Genomic DNA, 19954 nt, shown 5'->3' with positions numbered 1-19954 from the left:
CTCACTCTGGGGGTGAGGACTGGGAATGTGGGTTGGGCTGAAGAATTCTCAGGGGAGACAGAGGGGACAGGGTAGGTGGTGATGGTTTCTGTATCTGTTCTGGACATTTCAACTCTAATTGATCCTTACCCCATGTGGACACTTAATCACTGAAAAGCAAAAGATATGGGGAGTCCTGATGAGCCTGATAGGTCTAGTGTCTTGAGATGTCCCCATGTTTTAGTCTGCTGTGTCACTCCTCACTGCAGCCCCCAGGTCTTCTAAGCTCTGTCCACCCAGGGACCAGTTGCCATCTTAGACAGCAGCTCTGCCTTCCAGCAGTTTATCTGCTCAGATCAGGGGATGCTGAGTTTACTGTGGTTAGAGTGGCCAGAAGGTTTGGAATCCAAGGGGATATGAGGGAGTCCCCCCCCCCCCCTTAAAGATCTGGGATATCTTCCAGTTAGCTCTCACTGGGGAGAACAGGGGTCAGTGAGACTGGGTCTCTCTATGTTTGTTAATTCTTCACTGCCCTCAATCCAACCAAATCTCAAGGGCCTGTAAAACTCTGATGTCCCAAGTTGCTGGCAGGTTTTCCCAGGAGGGCCACTTCCTTGGTCTCTGTACTGAGTGCTGAGTGTCCTTGGATTTGCAGCTTGTGCGCAGCTCTGTTGTGATGCTCATGCCCTTGGTCTCTGCTGTTTATCCCTCTTGTTCAACCATGCATGAAGAGGTAGAAAAATGGGGGAAAGTGAAGGGGAGCTTGTCAGAGTCTCCAGGAGGGTTATGGCAGCAAGAGTAGGCCTCTGGATGAACCCAATGAATGGGTGTGTGTGTGTGTGTGTATGTGTGTGTGAGAGAGAAAGAGAGATAGAGACATTCGTACTTGTGGGATCATGGGGTGTGTGGAACTGTTGACAAAGGTGGTCTCAGTTCTACCTGGAGGACCTGAATGTGGGCTCATGGCCAATTGTGGGCTGCGTGGAATGGTGAGCATGCCATAGTGTCTTAGCTCAGTTTCCCTGGGACACAGATGCTGTGACTGAGGTTTACATGACTGGGTTTCATTGGGAAACACATGATCACACCTCTGAAGGAAGGAAGGAAGTGGAATTGGGTTGAGGACTGTTACCCTGCAGTGTGTTAGAATCAAGGCCTGAGCTGAGCCCACAGGGAGGTCTGGGTGCAGGAGGATGGGCACAGTGGTCACAGAGAAGGGGGATGGGATCCAGGAGGTGCCCCACAGCACCCCCTCCACACAGTGCATTCTGTGGGGTCTTTAGGGAAGGTGAGAATCAGGCCCTTAGAATAACTGTCATTAAAATTCTAGAGATCACTTTGCGGATTACCTATAGTTTTTCTGTTAGTTTGAGTTGCTAATGAAGATTTCAGATGGAAGGTAAAAAAAGAAAAGTTGGCGTGTTCCTTGGAAGATGTTGAAGTTGCATTGGGGCGTGTGCATCAGCCTACACATCTGTCTTGTATTATTAGATTTTGGTGATGACAGTTTGGGGCCGCTGGGGGTCACTGTGACTGATAAGATGTCTTGAGTCTGATTGGTGTTTGGGCGTCTTCGTGTGTATTATTCCATCATTAACACAGGAGTTGTTAAGGCTTGGAACTTTCTGGGGATTGCCTAGCAGGATGGGTGGATTATTACTAGGTCTCTGGGGAGTGTGTTGGCCCAGATGCAGGTTTGGAAGTTTCTTTCAGCCTCAAAGGGTAATGGTTGGACCTCAGCTTTGATGGCAGAAGACTTTTCCATGATGCACTGAAGGCTTGTTCTTAGAATCCGAGGGTTATCAGCTCCACAGGAACCTGTAGTACAGAGGCTTATTCTGGAGATGACGCAGCTGCTACTTGTTGCTGCCAGCGCAGTGGATTCCTCTACTGTTCTCTCATACGTCTTTACAGGTCTCGGGCGTCTGCCATGTACATGCACAGTACAGTTAATGGTTGTAAATGGTTGAAGGCAATGTAAATGGTACATGGAAAACAGTACGGAGTTACCCAAAGATTAAAAATAGAACATGCATAGGATCGCGCAATCACACTTCTAATTATATAGCTAAGAAAAGCAAAATTTTAAACATTGTTTATGTATTTGGCTTTGCCTGCGTCCTGCAGGATCTTTGGTTTCAGTGCACTGAAATTCTAGTGTGGTGCTCGGGCTTAGTCCCTCCGCTGCCTTTGGGATCTTAGTTCCCCCACCAGCGATTGAACCCACATCCCCCACAGAGCTAGGCAGATTCTTCACCACTGGACCACCAGGGAAGTTCTGTGCAAAAATCAGTATTTTGCAGGAGTAACCAGCACTCCCGTAACCCATACTGTATGATTCACAACAGCCATATGTTGTAGAAACAATCTGCATGTCTGTGCTCAGCCAAGTGGATGATGAAACCGTGATGTGTGTATGAGACAGGCTGGGTCCTGGGACCTTTTACTGCAGTTCTTGCACCTGGACGAATGTCTTCTCGGGCAACAGACCACAAAGAAAGTGTAATTGAACAAAGAAACTATAACCACATTCATGAGCAGACAGCAATTCTGAACAATAAGTAAAAGTACCACAAACCAAGCTTGATTTCTGAGGCTCCAGAAGCAAAATCAGGTCACTTCCCCTGATCCCTGCTCACAGCACCACTGGGGGGCCCGAGGCAGAGCAGATCACCTCAGCTTCCTTCCAGCCTTAACCAAAGGGATCAGCTCACCCCGCTCTTTGGGAGGAGCAGGGGCACACACTTCTTTTTCTGTCCCTCCTTACTGCAGCAAGAGTCCCAATAAAGCCTTTCTTGAAATTCCCCTCTGGTCTCATAACTATTTCTATTGATTAAAGAGCCCCAGGATCCAGGTTGAAAACATGTAAATGTAAGTGTTAGTCACTCAGTCATGTCATACTCTTTGTGACCCCAGGGACTGTACCCTGCCAGGCTCCTCTGTCCATGGAATTCTCTAGGCAAGAATACTGGAGTGGGTTACCACTCTCTTCTTCAGGGGATCTTTCCATCCAAGGGGTCAAATCTGGGTCTTCTGCATTGCTGGCAGATTCTTTACCTTCTGAGCTCCCAGGGAAGTCCTCATTGGTAACCCAGGCAAATATACACACATACTTGTAATGGCATATTCAGTTCAGTTCAGTTGCTCAGCCATGTCTGACTCTGCCAGCTCATGGACAGCAGCACACCATGCTTCCCTGTCCATCACCAACTCCCGGAACTTATTCAAACTCATGTCCATTGCATCGGTGATTCCATCCAACCATCTCACCCTCTGTCATCCCCTTCTCCCACCTTCAATCTTTCCGAGCTTCAGGGTTTTTGCCAGTGACTCAGTTCTTTGCATTAGGTGGCCAAAGTATTGAAGTTTCAGCTTCAGCATCAATACTTCCAATGAATAGTCAGGAATGATTTTGTTTAGGATTGACCAGTTGGATTTCTTTGCTGTCCAAGGGACTCTCAAGAGTCTTCTCCAACACCATGGTTCAAAAGCATCAATTCTTAGCCACTCAGCTTTCTTTATACTCCAATTCTCACATCCATACATGACTACTGGAAAAACCATAGCTTTGACTAGACAGACCTTTGTTGGTAAAGTAATGTCTCTGCTTTTCAATATCCTATCTAGGTTGGTCATAGACATAGCTTTTCTTCCAAGGAGCAAGCGTCTTTTAATTTCATTTGTGCAGTCATCATAAGCAGTGATCTTGGAGCCCCCCAGAATAAAGTCTGTCACTGTTTCCACTGTTTCCCCAGCTATTTGCCATGAAGTGATGGGACCAGATGCCATGATCTTAGTTTTCTGAATGTTGGGTTTTAAGCCAACTTTTTCACTCTCTCACTTTCATCAAGAGGCTCTTTAGTTCTTCCTCACTTTCTGCCGTAAGAGTGGTGTCATATGCATATCTGAGATTACTGATATTTTTCCCGGCAATCTTGATTCCAGCTTGCGCTTCATCCAGCCCAGCATTTTGCATGATGTGCTCTGCGTGTAAGTTAAGTAAGCAGGGTAATAGTATGCAGCCTTGATGAACCCCTTTCCGAAATTGGAACCAGTCTGTTACTCCATGTCCAGTTCTAACTGTTGCCTCTTGACCTGCATGCAGATTTCTCAAGAGGCAGGTCAGGTGGTCTGGTATTCTCATCTCTTTAAGATTTTTCCACAGTTTGTTGTGATCCACACAGTCAAAGGGTTTGGCATATTCAATAAAGCAGAAGTAGATGTTTTTGTGGCATTCTCTTGCTTTTTTGATGATCCAGTGGATGTTGGCAATTTGATCTCTGGTTCCTCTGCCTTTTCTGAATCCAACTTGAACATCTGGAAGTTGACAGTTCACATACTGTTGAAGCCTGGCTTGGAGAACTTTTATCATTACTTTGCTAGCATGTGAGCTGAGTGCAATTGTGCGGTAGTTTGAACATTCTTTGGCATTGCCTTTCTTTGGGATTGGAATGAAAACTGACCTTTTCCAGTCCTGTGGCCACTGCTGAGTTTTCCAGATTGGCTGTTTTATTGAGTGCAACACTTCCACAGCATCATCTTTTAGGATTTGAAATAGCTCAGCTGGAATTCCATCACCTCCACTAGCTTTGTTTGTAGTGGTGCTTCCTAAGGCCCACTTGAATTTGCATTCCAGGATGTCTCATTCTGGGTGAGTGATCACACCATCGTGGTTATCTGGGTCATGAAGATCTTTTTTGTACAGTTCTCCTGTGTATTTTTGCCATGTCTTCTTAATATCTTCTGCTTCTGCTAGGTGCATACCATTTCTGTCCGTTTTTGTGCCCATCTTTGCTTGAAATGTTCCCTTGGTATCTTTTATTTTCTTCAGGAGATCTCTAGTCTTTCCCATTCTATTGTTTTCCTCTATTTCTTTGCGTTGATCACTAAGGAAGGTTTTCTTATCCCTTCCTGTGTAGATGGAGATTTTTGTCACTTGGGACAGCTTGGATGAATGTAGAGAATATTATGCTAAGTGAATTAGGACAGACAGGGTAACACTGATATTGTATGGGCTTCCTTATATGTAGAATGTAAAAAAGTGAAACTCACTAGTACTAGACAGTGGGATGGTGGCTATCTGGGGCTGGGAGGTGGGGAGGTTGGGGAGATGTTGGTCGAAGGGTGGTACAGACTTTGAGTTGTAAAATGAATGCGTCCTGGGGAGGTGTGTGCAGCACGCTGACCATAGTTAATTCTATTCTGTTACTGCATGCTGGGAATTTGTCAGCAGAGTATGTCGTCAGTGTTTTCACCACACACAGAACATGGGAATTTGGAGGTGATGGATGTGTTGGTTCGTAGATTGTGATAAATATTTCACTGTGGACACGTGTCACATGATCACATGGTGTATGGTATATGTACACATAACTCTTCACGTTAGTCTCAGTAAAGCTGGAAAAGAAGAAAGTGGGAGGTGGCCTGGCCTGAATCCTTCACTAGTGATCAACCCAGGCTTCACATGAGATCATGAGGCATTTTGCCCGGGCATGTTTTGTACCCCTCCCCCAAAAGACACGCCTCTCAAGATCTCAAGTCGGGCCTCGCCCCAGGAATGGGCACAGGCCGCGGATGATTCCGATCTGGATCCTGCATTGAGCACCAGGGCTCTTAGCCTCCACTTCTGAGACTGAGATCAGGCCCTGGGGGAGGGGAGGGTGCTCTGCTCTGAGTGGGGCTGGACCAGGGCCTGCTGTGTGACCTGAAGGGGATCGTGGGGTCAGCAGAGGTGCCCCCTGCTTCTGTGTACATAAGGCCTCACCAGGAGGGCAGTGTGATCCGAGGTAAAGTGTGGGAAAGTCCCGTGTTGGTCTCTCTGTGGGAGTTGACTATCTTGAGTCCCTCTTGAAACAGTGGGCCCAGAAAACTGTCCGTTCCACATGGTGAGGGCTTCCCTGTGTGTGTGGTTGTGGCTCAGGAAGGGAATGTGTTGACCCTAAGCACTAAACAGCATGTTTTCCACTTTCATGATAGAACTGAGAAGACTCATGGACGAAGAAGCCCAGAAGAGGAAAGAACAGGAGTCAGGCATGGCTCTTTCTCCTGTAAGGTCATATTCTCAATGGATTCTCACACTGCCTTCCTGAAATGCCCTTCTCTGGACTCGCTAATCGTGTCTGACTCTGAAGTATCCTGTCTGACTCTTGTACATGCATACTCAGCCGGGGCCTTCCCTCAAGGCCTGGCATCTCCACTTAGATCCCGTCTCCCCATGACCCGGTGACCTGGACCTTGGGAGGGGGCTCCCCTGGGCAGGGCTTATCACCCACGGTTTGAAGACAGGGCCTCAGTGCTGTTGGGCAGCAGGGGTTGCTTATGGCCCATGTGGATGCTCTGTCTGCTCTCTGTCAATCAGGGTAAAGAAGCTGTAGGTGGACCTTAGGTATTAACATGTACGGTACATGTTAAAATCTGCCAAAGAGGCCAATGAGGGGAAATCAGTTCTCACTTTTTATAGTACATTTAAAACTAAATGAGCACCTCCCTGAAAACTTAAGTGTTTGGGAATGGAATGGAACGTTCAGAAAGAGATGTCAGGGCTAGGGAGTGTTTCATTACACCATCTAATTTAAACTGTGAAATTGGGCTTACTAATTTTTTTTTCTTTCTTTTTTGACCACATGATTTAGCTTCTAGGGTCTTAGTTCGCTGAGTAGGGCTCGAACCTGAAACCCTGCAGTGGATGTGAGGGATCTTAACCACTGGACCATGAGGGAATTCTCCAACTTTACTAATCTTGATTCAGTATTTTCTTAGTGGAATAAAATCATAAATTTTGGAGTTTGTTAATAAGTACATACCTAAAATTAATGATAAAAATCACATTATTACTTTTAAAATATATTTATTTCCTGTACTCTGACTTCATTGCCTCAGTGTCTTTTCCCTAGTTCTGGAGAGCGGTGACCACTCTGGCTGCGGTGGGCACACTTCCCATTGTGGTGGCTTCTCTTGTCTTGCAGCCCAGGCTCTAGAGTGCGCTGGCTTCAGTAGTTTCACCTCCTGGGCTCTACAGCTCTGGCTCAGGAATTGAGACTCACAGGCTTAGTTGCCCCTCAGCATGTGGGATCTTAACGGGCCAGGCAACAACCTGTGTTTCTTACATTGGTCAGTGGACTCTACCACTGATCCACCAGGTATGCCGTCATATTATTTTTAAATACAGGTATTTTATACAGATTGGCGTTAAAGTATTTTCTGTATTATTTTCTGCTTGTACTACTTTTTATGTTTTTAATAGTATAAGATAATGTTGAGGACTTCCCTGGTGATACAGTGGATAGCAATGTGTCTGCCAATGTAGGGGACACAGGTTCCATCCCAATTCCTGGAAGATGCCACAGAGCAACTAAGCCCATGCCCAACAACTGCCATGGCTGTGCTCTGGAGCCCGGAATCCTTAACTACTGAAGCCCGCATGCTTGAGCTTGTCTTCCGAAACAAGGGAGGCCACTGCAATGAGAGCCTGGGCCCTGCAGCCACAACTCCATGCAGTGCAGTCACAGGTAGAGACAGCTGGGTCACAGCAACGAAGGCCCAGCATAAACAAACCAGATAAGCTGTAAAAATGAAATAGAATGTTAACAAACTTACTGAATCAAACTTAAATTTGACTCACTTTTAATGTGCTAAAGATGCCAAAATGTAGGAGAAGGGAATGGCCGCCCACACCAGTTTTCTTGCCTGGAGAATCCCATGGACAGAGGAGCCTGGCAGGCTACAATCCATGGAGTCCCATAGAATCTGACATGACTGAGCCAACTGAACAACAACCTCCTCACATAGCAGAGTGAGTGCTGAAAAACAAACCTAAATCTCTAACTTTCCTCCTGCAGATTCTTAAGTCATGTCCAGTTGCTTTTGAAATAATGTCCTCAATTTATACGCCTTGCAGAAATCAGCCTCTTCCTGGCATTACCCCGTCTTCATTCCCACGTTGCAGTCACACTGGCTGGTTTTCTGTTCAGTAAATATCTTCCCGTGTCAGAGCACTCAGGCTCTTCTCTCTGCTTACAAAACTCTTCCATTTCCCACCTTGCCAATCCTAAGTGTTTCTTCCTCACAGAGACCTTGTCTGACTTCTCGGTATAGGTCAAGACTTTCTGTTGAATCTTCTCTTAGCACCAGGCCTGTTTCAGAGCACATACAAAAATAGTGATGTTAAAACTATGGGTGTAATTGGCTGGCTGGCTGCAGGATGGTAAGCTCCGTCATGTTCACTGCTGTACTCCCAGTTAGGGACACAGAGTTGATACTAAGTTTTGATTGAACGAAAGAAAAAAATAAAGACAAAGCTTCTTGTTTCAGTCAATTGTGTGTTTCCATGTGCATGCATGAGTGCATGGATATGTAACTCCATGATTTTATTACAAAATCATCTCATAAATACGGTTTATGCTTAGAGCAGTTGCAGTTGTATCTTAAGTGTGTATTCCATGGCCTTTAATACTTTCTACTTCATCACATGAATAATGTAAATAGTAGTCAGATTATTGACATTGTGTGGGTTGAGGGGAAGAGGAGGTGACCCTGTACAGTGACTATTCATGCTGTTTCATTGCCCTTCAGCTCCCTTGAACTTGTTTCAGGTATTCTCAGGGAACTCTCTGGGGATGGTCTTTGATACTGTTACTTAACTCTTTGATTCCTTAGGTTCAGTTGTCTCTCCCAACCACCTGAGCTCAGGTGCTGTTGCCTCATTTCTTAACTGTTTGATCAGAGCTATTTATTAGAGTGACAGAGTTTTCTCCCCACTAAGATGGACACAGATCTTTCTCTACTGTTGCTGTTATGTTGATGACCAGTTCATATGGGTAAAGTCTTTAGACTAATGCTTAGTGTGTATGAAGTGTTGAGACACCTCTCGTGAGTGTGATGATGACATCCTCATCACAGTCTGTGTTCTTTTAAAGCCACTGTGGACTTTGTCCTCTCTGAAGACAGCAGTCTTGCTGTAACTCATCTAGATAGTGAATGTCACTCAGTGTGTTGAACGTAACACTTCTGCATCAACGACCCACTGTTGATTGTAATCTGTATATTTTTCATGTCTTGTCCACACCCATGATGAATTCATGTTGATTGGAGGATATCATCATCTTATGAAAAAACAGGAGATTAAATTAGAGAGCAACAATTTGCTCCATATAGATTTGCATGAACATATCAGAATATTACTTCAGTTGAATAGACCTTACCTGTCTCACTTCTTATCCTTTTCTGTGAAAATAAAAACCCTCCTCAGGGCCCATTGGTTAAATGTGTTTTCATTTCAGGCACAGTTGACCTTCAAGGATGTGTTCATAGATTTCACTCCCAAGGAGTGGGACTGTCTGGACCCTGCCCAGAGGACCTTGTACAAGGACGTGATGGTGGAGACCCTCAGGAACCTGCTGTCTGTGGGTAAGGATCACTTCCCTCTGAAGTAGGGATCTACTTTGGGGTATCTCTGCATTTTCCCTTGCTGTCTCTTGGGAGCCCTGTTTTTCTTGACTGAGCTGAAAACCTTGTCACTCGGACATGTAAGGCTTCGTGTTTGGCATCGGGAGTTCCAACTTGTCTTTCCTTCTGATGACCTGCCCACTGTGTGATACACAAGGAGTTTTTCCAGAGCTTGAGTGTTTATAAAGGTGATTTCAAACTTTGAAATATCCAGTTGCCTGTTTTATACCCCTGTGTTCTTGGTTCAGTAACTCTTGGAAAGGAACTAGATACCTGATACATACTATACTGTATATTATACTGTTCCCTGTGCATTCAGAAGGAGGCAAATAGTAAAGTAATATGTGAAATATTTTTCTGTCTGTCATATTGTTCTCACTTCTTGACTGACAAAAGATCTGGGATTTTCCACCTGCCAATGCAGGAGACACAGGTTCAGTCCCTGGTCTGGAAGATCCCACAACACAGAGCAGCTGAGCCCGTGGGCCTGAACTACTAAAGCAGCATTCTAGACCTGGAAGCTGCAATTACTGAGCCCACATGGGACAACTACTGAAGCCCGTGGACCCAGGAGAAGGCAAAGCAAATGAGAAGCCAAAACACTGCAACTGGAGAGTAACCCCTACTTGCCCAACTTGGGGAAAAGTCCAAGCAGCAAGGATCACTCACTCCAGCCAAAGTAAATGAATAAACAAAATTATTAAAGATAGCAAATGCATTTATTTTAAAAAAAGAAAGTTTGGATTCTGGAAGAAGCCAAGTATGACATTTCTTCTGAGCAGGAATTTCTGATTCTGACCTGAATCATAACTCTATTTTCATAGCACAAGAAAGATCCCTGGATTGTGGAGAAAGAGGTTCTAATTAGCAGAAAATCAGATGAATGGGAAAGGATCAACAGTGTGACTTCAGGTCAGCTGTCACAAGGCAGAGAGGAAGCCACACCATTCATCGTGTTTGGGAAACTCTTGAAGTGAGAGAGTTCTGTGAGAAAACAGATATTTAGTGTTTGTGAACTCTCACAGGAGATTTTTCTTCAACTTTCTGCTCTGTTCTTTGACCTGTGAAATGTACATCACCCTCCAGTGGTGCTTTAGTGCCCACATAGACAAAGGCAAGGCTTTTTGGTTTTTTTTTTTTTGGCTGTACTGGGTCTATTTCCCGTATGGCCATTTCTCTATTTGAGACAAGTGGGGGCTACTCTCTGCTTGCAGGGTGCATGGCTTCTCATCACGGTGGCTTCTTTTGTTGTGGAGCATCGGCTCTAGGCACACGTGCTTCAGTAGTTTTGCTACCCAGGCTCAGTATCTGTCCTTCAGCTTAGTTGCTCCCTGGCATGTGAGATCTTCCCAGAACAAAGATCGAACCCATGTTTCCCGCATCGGCAAGCTAACTTTTTACCATGTGGCCACCAGGGTGTTAGGGAAATTAAATAAATAATCCTGTTTAGGCTTCAGGACAAAGCAGTGCATTCCTCTATGCTTGCCTCCAACCTGCCTGGACACACCCTGACTGTGAGTACCCTGACTGCCTGCTGTGAGTGCAAGGATTGCAGCATCATAGATAAGTTAGGACACAAATCTTGAGATTGTTCACCCTTGAGATTGTTCAAAGAGGCTCTGACAAACCCAGCCCCAGGCTTAGGAACATCCAAGTTTCATAAGACAAACAGCGTTAAGATGAAACCAGAGCTGCTGTTTGCTCACAGATTGATGGTATCAGTTTGCATCCTGGGATAATAAGTAGGAACCCCGAACTGCACTGTTAAAGCCTCACTCATGGAGTGGACAGGCTGCTGGGGACCTTTACCCAATTGAGACTCCGGATGTGCTGTGTCCTGGTACTTCCCAGGGCTGCTCCAGTCTGCACTTGGGTCAGAAGCCAATTTGGTGATGTATCCTCTGCTGTTTTTATTTCCTTTTCTTTTCAGTTCAGTTTAGTCGCTCAGTCATGTCCAACTCTTTGCGACCCCATGAACCGCAGCATGCCAGGCCTCCCTGTCCATCACCAACTTCCAGAGTTTACCCAAACTCATGTCCATTGAGTCGGTGATTCCATCAAGCCATCTCATCCTCTATCCTCACCTTCTCCTTCTGTCCCCAATCCCTCCCAGCATCAGAGTCTTTTCCAATGAGTCAACTCTTCGCATGAGGTGGCCAAAGTATTGGAGTTTCAGCTTTAGCATCAGTCCTTCCAAAGAACACCCAGGACCTATATCCTTTAGAATGGACTGGTTGGATCTCCTTGCAGTCCAAGGGACTTGCAAGAGTCTTCTCCAATACCACAGTTCAAAAGCATCAATTTTTTAGTGCTCAGCTTTACTCACAGTCCAACTCTCACATCCATACATGACCACTGGAGAAACCATAGCCTTAACTAGACGGACCTTTGTTGGCAAAGTAATGTCTCTGCTTTTGAATATGCTATTTAGGTTGGCCATAACTTTCCTTCCAAAGAGTAAGCATCTTTTAATTTCATGGCTGCAATCACCATCTGCAGTGATTTTGGAGCCCCAGAAAATAAACTCTGACACTGTTTCCCTATCTATTTCCCACGAAGTGATGGGACCAGATGCCATGATCTTCATTTTCTGAATGTTGAGCTTTAAGCCAACTTTTTCACTCTCTTTCACTTATACCAAGAGGCTTTTTTGTTCCTCTTCACTTTCTGCCATAAGGGTGGTGTCATCTGCATATCTGAGGTTATTGATATTTCTCCTGGCAATCTTGATTCCAGCATGTGTTTCTTCCAGCCCAGCGTTTCTCATGATGTACTCTGCATGTAAGTTAAATAAGCAGGGTGACAATATACAGCCTTGACATACTCCGTTTGCTATTTGGAACCAGTCTGTTGTTCCATGTCCAGTTCTAACTGTTGCTTCCTGACCTGCATACAGGTTTCTCAAAAGGCAAGTCAGGTAGTCTGGTATTCCCATCTCTTTCAGAATTTTCCACAGTTTATTGTGATCCACACAGTCAAAGGCTTTGGTATAGTCAATAAAGCAGAAATAGATGTTTTTCTGGAACTCTCTTTTTCAGTGATCCAGCGGATGTTGGCAATTTGATCTCTGGTTCCTCTGCCTTTTCTAAAACCATCGTGAACATCTGGAAGTTCATGGTTCACATATTGCTGAAGCCTGGCTTGGAGAATTTTGAGCATTACTTTACTAGCATGTGAGGTGAGTGCAGTTGTGCGGTAGTTTGGGCATTCTTTGGCATTGCTTTTCTTTGGGATTGGAATGAAAACTGACCTCTTCCAGTCCTGTGGCCACTGCTGAGTTTTCCAAAGTTGCTGGCATATTGAGTGCAGCAACTTCACATCATCATCTTCCAGGATTTGAAATAGCTCAACTGGAATTCCATCACCTCCACTAGCTTTGTTTGTAGTGATGCTTTCTAAGGCCCACTTGACTTCACATTCCAGGATGTCTGGCTCTAGGTGAGTGATCACACCATCGTGATTATCTTGGTCATGAAGATCTTTTTTGTAAAGTTCTTCTGTGTATTCTTGCCACCTTTTCTTAATATCTTCTGCTTCTGTTAGGTCCATACCATTTCTGTCCTTTATTGTGCCCATCTTTGCATAAAATGATCCCTTGGTATCTCTAATTTTCTTGAAGAGATCTCTAGTCTTTCCCATTCTGTTGTTTTCCTCTATTTCTTTGCATTGATCGCTGAGGAAGACTTTCTATCTTTCCTTGCTATTCTTTGGAACTCTCCATTCAGATGCTTATATCTTTCCTTTTCTCCTTTGCTTTTTGCTTCTCTTCTTTTCACAGCTATTTCTAAGACTTCCTCAGACAGCAATTTTGCTTTTTTTCATTTCTTTACCATGGGGATGGTCTTGATCCCTGTCTCCTGTACACTGTCATGAACCTCCATCTGTAGTTCATCAGGCACTCTATCTATCAGATCTAGTCCCTTAAATCTATTTCTCACTTCCACTGTATAATCATAAGGAATTTGATTTAGGTCATATCTGAATGGTCTAGTGGTTTTCCCTACTTTATTCAATTTAAGAAATAGTCTGAATTAGGCAATAAGGAGTTCATGATCTGAGCCACAGTCAGCTCCCCATCTTGTTTTTGCTGACTGTATAGAGCTTCTCCATCTTTGGCTGCAAAGAATATAATCAGTCTGATTTCAGTGTTGACCATCTGGTGATGTCCATGTGTAGAGTCTTCTCTTGTGTTGTTGGAAGAGGGTGTTTGCTATGACCAATGCATTCTCTTGGCAAAACTCTATTAGCAAAAAATAAAGAATAAAAAATAATAATAAATAAATAAATAAATAAACTCTGTTAGCCTTTGTCCTGCTTCATTCCATATTCCAAATTTGCCTGTTACCTCAGGTGTTTCTTGACTTCGTACTTTTGCATTCCAGTCCCCTATAATTAAAAGATCTTTTTTGGGTGTTCTAAAAGGTCTTGTAGGTCTTCATTGAAGCATTCAACTTCAGCTTCTTCAGCGTTACTGGTTGGGGCATAGACGTGGATTACTGGGATACTGAATGGTTTGCCTTGGAAACAAACAGAGATCATTCTGTCGTTTTTGAGATTACATCTAAGTACTGCATTTTGGACTCTTGTTGACTATGATGGCTACTCCATTTCTTCTAAGGGATTCCTGCCCACAGTAGTAGATATAATGGTTATCTGAGTTAAATTCACCCATTCCGGTCCATTTTAGTTCACTGATTCCTAGAATGTCAACATTCACCCTTGCCATCTCCTATTTGACCACTTCCAATTTGCCTTGATTCATGGACCTAACATTCCAGGTTCCTGTGCAATATTGATCTTTACAGGATCGGACCCTGCTTCTATCACCAGTCCCATCCACAACTGGGTGTTGTTTTTTCTTTGGCTCCATCCCTTCATTCTTTCTGTAGTTATTTCTCCACTGATCTCCAGTAGCCTATTGGGCACCTACCAACCTGAGGAGTTCCTCTTTCAGTATCCTATCATTTTGCCTTTTCATACTGTTCATGGGGTGCTCAAGGCAAGAATACTGAAGTGGTTTGCCATTCCCTTCTCCAGTGGACCACATTCTGTCAGACCTCTCCACCATGACCTGCCCATCTTGGGTGGCCCCACACGACATGGCTTAGTTTCATTGAGTTAGACAAAGCTAACGTCAGTCCTTCCAGTGAACACCCAGGGCTGATCTCCTTTAGGATGGACTGGTTGGATTACTTAGTATCTTGAAAGTCAGCTAGATAATTCTCTAATAAACATTGGAATATTTATTTGTATAGAATGAGTGGCCTATTAACAAATCCTTGGAACCTGAGACAAAAGTGAAAACTTTTGGCAAGGCATTAATTGGCGCTGTGAGCAGGATTTGTGAGACAAAACGCCATTCTTTAAGAAGCAAGAGATTAAGGTTTATGACATTTTTTTTCCAGATGGGAAAATTCACCTTATTACTCATTAGCTAATACATGGGACATCTTCTCTGGATTGTGTGAGAAGTGGAACCATAAATTAAACAGGGCTGAACCCTTAGAAGTTACTGAATGTTCGTGATTCTTGCCCCTTGAGAAAGGATAATAATCTGCCCTGCTGGATGAGAGGCTGGATCCTCCTCTCTCCTACCATGAAGTACATAAACTGTACTTCTTAACACTTAAAACTGTCTTAGAGAAGTTACTGGAAAAATAATTATATGATTAGTGAGGATGTTTGTCCATATTACAGTGTCAAAATTATATTTTGGCTGATCACATCCTCACCTTTTAAGTCAGCTCTCTATTGAGCTGGCCCACAGCTCCAGTAGTGTCCTCCACTGCCCTTTCTCTCTCCATTCTTTGTCCTGTTGTGTCCTTAAACCCATCCCAACCCCTCTGTCTTCCTCTCCATCAGCTGGTCGCCTTCTAACTTCCCCTGTCTCTCGGGGGAGGATGAGCCCAGCTTCCTCCACTCCTGCCCCCCACTCTAGGAAGTTTCTTTACCCCTTCAGTTTCTTCTGAACAATCCAAGACCCCCATCTTCCCAGAGGGACAATCCAAGATTTTTATCACCCCATCTGCTGTTGTTACCACTGTCAATTTTAGCACTATTTGATCTGTGTTTTAGCTACAAAACTATGACTATGGAAAGGGAAGATAAGTTTTTTGACATAGGATAACTGCTATTCTCTAGACTCTGGGGAAAACTGGTTGAAATGAATTTTTTTTTTCTCTTTGAAAGTGCACAACCGGTTCTTTTTGCATATGGAGTTAAAAGCAACTAACCCGTTGAGACAGCTAGCCTAGAAAAAAGCTTGAAGTTAACCTTTACCAGGGCATCCCAGATGACGCTAATTGTATAGAACCTGCCTGCAAGTGTGGGAAAGGTAGATTTGATCCCTGGGTTAGGAAGATGCCCTGGAGGTGGGAATAGCAACCCACCGAGTGTTCTTGCCTGGACAGTCCCATGTAAAGAGCAGCCTGGCAGGATACAGTCCATGGGATCACAGATAATCGGACCTGATTGAAGCAGCTTAGCACAGCAGGCAACCTTTACCAAGTCCTTGAAATACATAACCCACTTTGCCTGAGGCCTCAGCCTTGGGCAAATTAGAATTTCAAACCAAGGGGAAAGAAAAAGGTCAAAGAGACATTTTAAATCTCAAGAAGAAAACTATGGTCTCTGTCTGTCCATCTGTGTGTCTGGATTTATGCATGTCATACTGTGTGTCTTTGTTTTTGGATAATATTGCTGAGGTTACTTTGTAAGTGAGATCTAATTCAGTTGGCTTTAAAAAAGAAAAACTAAGCACTTACAAATCAAACAGTTATGAGAAATTAACCTAAATGAATTTCAGATGCACATGAACTGGGAAATATTCACCATTAAATATCTAGTAAAAACGTTTGTTTGCTCATCTAAGAAAGACATGAGTTGAGTCATCAAACTGTGTAATGCTTTTATTGTATTACACTGATTACTGAGAGTTCAATCCCTGCGTCGGAAAGATCCCTGGAGTAGTAAATGGCAACCCACTTCAGTATTCTTGCCTGGAGAATACCATGGAGGAGCTGGCAGGCTACAGTCCATGGGTTTGCAAAGAGTTGTACATGCCTGAAGCGACTTAGCACACACATAGGCACTGATTAATGGTAATTTCCTCTTATAGAGAAACTAAAGAGATTTTGGATTATTAATATGTGTGTTGCTACCCTGAGATGTTCTCCATAAGAAGCAAATGTTTTTAGAAATTATCACTGGTATTTATGGTCACCATTCTATAAAATGCTAATATAAAGGACAGTTCATGGTTGCTTAAGGAAGGTAAGATCTGTGTTTTTAGTAACAAAAGATATGAGCAATGAAATTGATTTGGGATGCTCATAGCGGTGAGTGGGAGTGCGTGAAAGCTGGAAGCAAGTTCTTAATTTCCCAGATTGAGACTCCTAACCCCTGGACCACAGGAGCCAACATTTAGGGCTAAGGTCCCTAGTGTGGCCTGCCTAGTCAAGAACAAATTCAGATGATGAGGCAGATGATAAAGAGTAAAGGACAAAGTTTATTGAAAGGAAAAGTACATGTGGCAAGGCACATGGGCAACCTCAGAGAGAGAGAGACACCTTTGGGTAGTGTAAATTCTTTACAAAGGGGCAGTTTTCCAGGTTTTCATCTTCCCTCAGGCCAATCACCTTGTTTATTCGCCCTGGTTAATTTGTCTCAGGACCCTCCCTGGAGTGTGCATGCACACCTTAGCCAAGTTGGATCTCAAAGTGAAGGCTTCTGGGAGGAGCAAGATTCATTATGGCCTGGAATTAGCCTGTGAGTTTTGACTCCAAGCAGCCTTTCTGGGCATGTGTAGTGTCTCCCTTAACAAACAGGGTTTTTTCCTTTCTTTGTCCTTGCCATAATTATTCCCTGAGATTAGAGAATGACTGTCTATTTACCCTGTTTTTGTTGGGTGTAAATTCCTCAACTGGGGCCCACGTATTTCTCACCTCAGGGCATGCAAAGGGGAAGATGACACATTTAAGGCATTTAACATGGAGCCCATCAGTCTCCTACCAGAAAATTACATTTTATTAGGGAGAAAAAAAGTAGGTCTGACTTACAGGTGGCTGTTGCTAAATGAAGAAAATGATTTAATTAGAAAAAAAAAAAGTTTTTATGCAAAATGGACCTCCAAGAAAAGAGGTCCCAAAAGGCAAAGTCTTTATATGATCTGTAACAATCTGTCATTTGACTCCTGTCAATGTTGTTGCTTGACTATGGGAGGCATGTGATGAGGTGTTTCAAAGGGATCTATTTCCTCTTTGTCCCCCTTCTATGCTGGATTCCATCGGATGCCTACTTTTTGGTCCGTATAGAACAGCGCTGTCACCTCCAGAGATTATTTCGGACCCAGCCTGTTTCTCTTCCTATTTGCTACACTTGGGAGACCTCATTGGAAGAAGGGAAAGACGGGCAGCTCTTTGATTGCATTTGGTGTCTCAGATCCTACACAGAGCTGCCTTCAGCCTGTCTTCCTGTTCAGAGCCCTCAGCTGTTCCTGTTACTACTTTTGCCACATCCTTCAGGGGTGTGTGTAACCGGAATGTGGTTTGGATCTTCTGTGATTGTAACTCAGGAAACCTGTAACGACAGTGGATATTGATTAAGGTCCTCTCTTAGACAGGACCTGAATTGATATCTTGTTGGTGCCTTGGAAACAATTTCCAAGAGGGATGGCTAAGTAACACAATTACACAGGTCAGTTCTTGTGTCTGATCTGAAGTTTCCGTTTTACACTCCTGGAGTTCATTGTAACTTTTTGTCCTCTGTTCTGCCCAAGTGGGCCCTGGTGGTTCAGAGCATGTATGAATCTGTAAGTCTCGGTTTCAGCCCTGCTTTTGCTCATTTACTTTCATGTTCCATGGAGTTGTGTACAGGAACCCTGTGAATCCACTACTTTTATTTGTAAAATTGAGGTAATTAGTGCTGTTATGTGGCATAGAATGTTGCCTGTTTTACAGAAAAGGTCAGAAGTTACTGGGGTTTTTTTTGTTGTTGTTGTTGTGCCATGTGGCAGGTGGTATCTTAGTTCCCTATTCCTGGATGGAATCTGTGCCCCCTCCAGTGTGTTTGTGTAGTCCTAATGACTGGACCACCAGGGAATTTGCCTCAAAGATTACTTTTGCTTAAATAATATATTTACTTCCTTTATATATTTACTTGCTTATTGTGACATCTCTTTGTCTACTTTACATCTTGTATGTTTTTATTTTACTTTTCATTTTTATGAGTTGTCTCTGACTCTGGTTAATAAGTTTTCAAATAACATTGGTTTTCTTCATACCAATACATTGCATTTTTTTAATGTTTTTTATTTTTGGTTACACTGGGTTTTTGTTGCTTTAGGGGCTTTTGGTTACTTGTGGCAGGCAAGGGCTACTCTCTACTTGCAGTGCACGGACTTCTCATTCTAATGCCTTCTCTTGTCACAGTGTATGGGCTCTATGCCTGTGCACAGTAGTTGTGACTTCTGAACTCTAGAACACGGAGTTTTGGCCTGCAGGCTTAGTTGCTTCCAAGGTATGAGGGAACTTCCCAGATGAGGGATGGAACTCTTGTGCGTTAATTACCAGGTGGATTCTTTACCTCTGAGCCAGAAGGGAGGCCCCAAAGCTTGTTCCTTGACATGTATCTTCGAACCAATGAACTGAGTAAGTTAAAGTTACTGTATAGATAGGGAATCGCTGTACTGAATGACTGTTCTTCAAGTACAGAATGTTTCATTTATTAATATTTTGTTATTTAAAGATGAGATGGTCTGTATGTATTACACAATGTTACTGACATGAACAACTTGTCAGTGTCATAAAATGCCTATACGTCTATCTACTGATAGATTTATAAGAGGTATTTAGAAAAGTATTTTTTTTTCCCCCCATTATTTTAGGGAATTTCCTGAAGAGTTGTCAACTGCTATTTATGTTTTCCATTACTTGTTATAGTGCTTCTTTGGGATTATTTACCATTGCAGTGTATTGCCTGTTAATGATTGCTTGTTCAGTCGATCTTTCTGTCTGACTCTTTGTGATCTCATGGACAGTAGCCTGCTAAGTTCCTTATCCATGGAATTTTTTTTCAGGCAAAGATAGTTCAGTGGCTGCCATTTCCTCCTCCAGCGGATCTCCCCCACCTAGGGATTGAAGCTCCCTATCCTATGTCTCCTGCATGGGCAGGCTAATTCTTTACTACCAAGTCACCTATGTAGCACTGTCTGTTCTTTACCATTTACTTATGTATAAGTATGCATAAAGTGTGTACAATATGCTATATTTTCTCCTCAATTATGAGACAGCAGTGTGTTTACTACCAAGTAGAATGAGTTTAGAAGTCATGGTGCGAAAATACCCTTTTATTTGAGAACTGACATGAGTTTGGAAAAAATTAATATGTTCTGACTGTATCTTTGAAGCTAGGCTACCCTAAAATTAATTTGGATTACATGCGATTGCTCTTTGATTTTTAAAGAGTTCTATTTGTTTAGTGTTTCAAATATTTTTAAGATCATCATTGGGAAGATGCATAATTCTGTTCAGCA

The 19954-nt window shown here is 43.4% G+C and overlaps 1 protein-coding gene across 1 annotated transcript in view; it reads left to right on the top strand.

Annotated features, from left to right (window-relative positions):
- LOC129631081 (zinc finger protein 665-like) overlaps positions 1 to 19954 on the top strand; it is a 33360-nt gene that overhangs the window by 7995 nt on the left and 5411 nt on the right. The window contains exons 2-3 of the mRNA XM_055551856.1: positions 5956 to 6026; positions 9258 to 9384. Coding sequence (XP_055407831.1) covers positions 5970 to 6026; positions 9258 to 9384 — 184 coding nt within the window. The 5' untranslated portion in view covers positions 5956 to 5969. The remainder of the gene's footprint in view (positions 1 to 5955; positions 6027 to 9257; positions 9385 to 19954) is intronic.

The sequence above is a fragment of the Bubalus kerabau genome, chromosome 17 (assembly GCF_029407905.1).
Source record: "Bubalus kerabau isolate K-KA32 ecotype Philippines breed swamp buffalo chromosome 17, PCC_UOA_SB_1v2, whole genome shotgun sequence".
Classification (NCBI taxonomy): Eukaryota; Metazoa; Chordata; class Mammalia; order Artiodactyla; family Bovidae; genus Bubalus; species Bubalus kerabau.
Note: the sequence above shows the minus strand (reverse complement) of the source record. Positions and strands in the feature narration are given on the sequence as shown.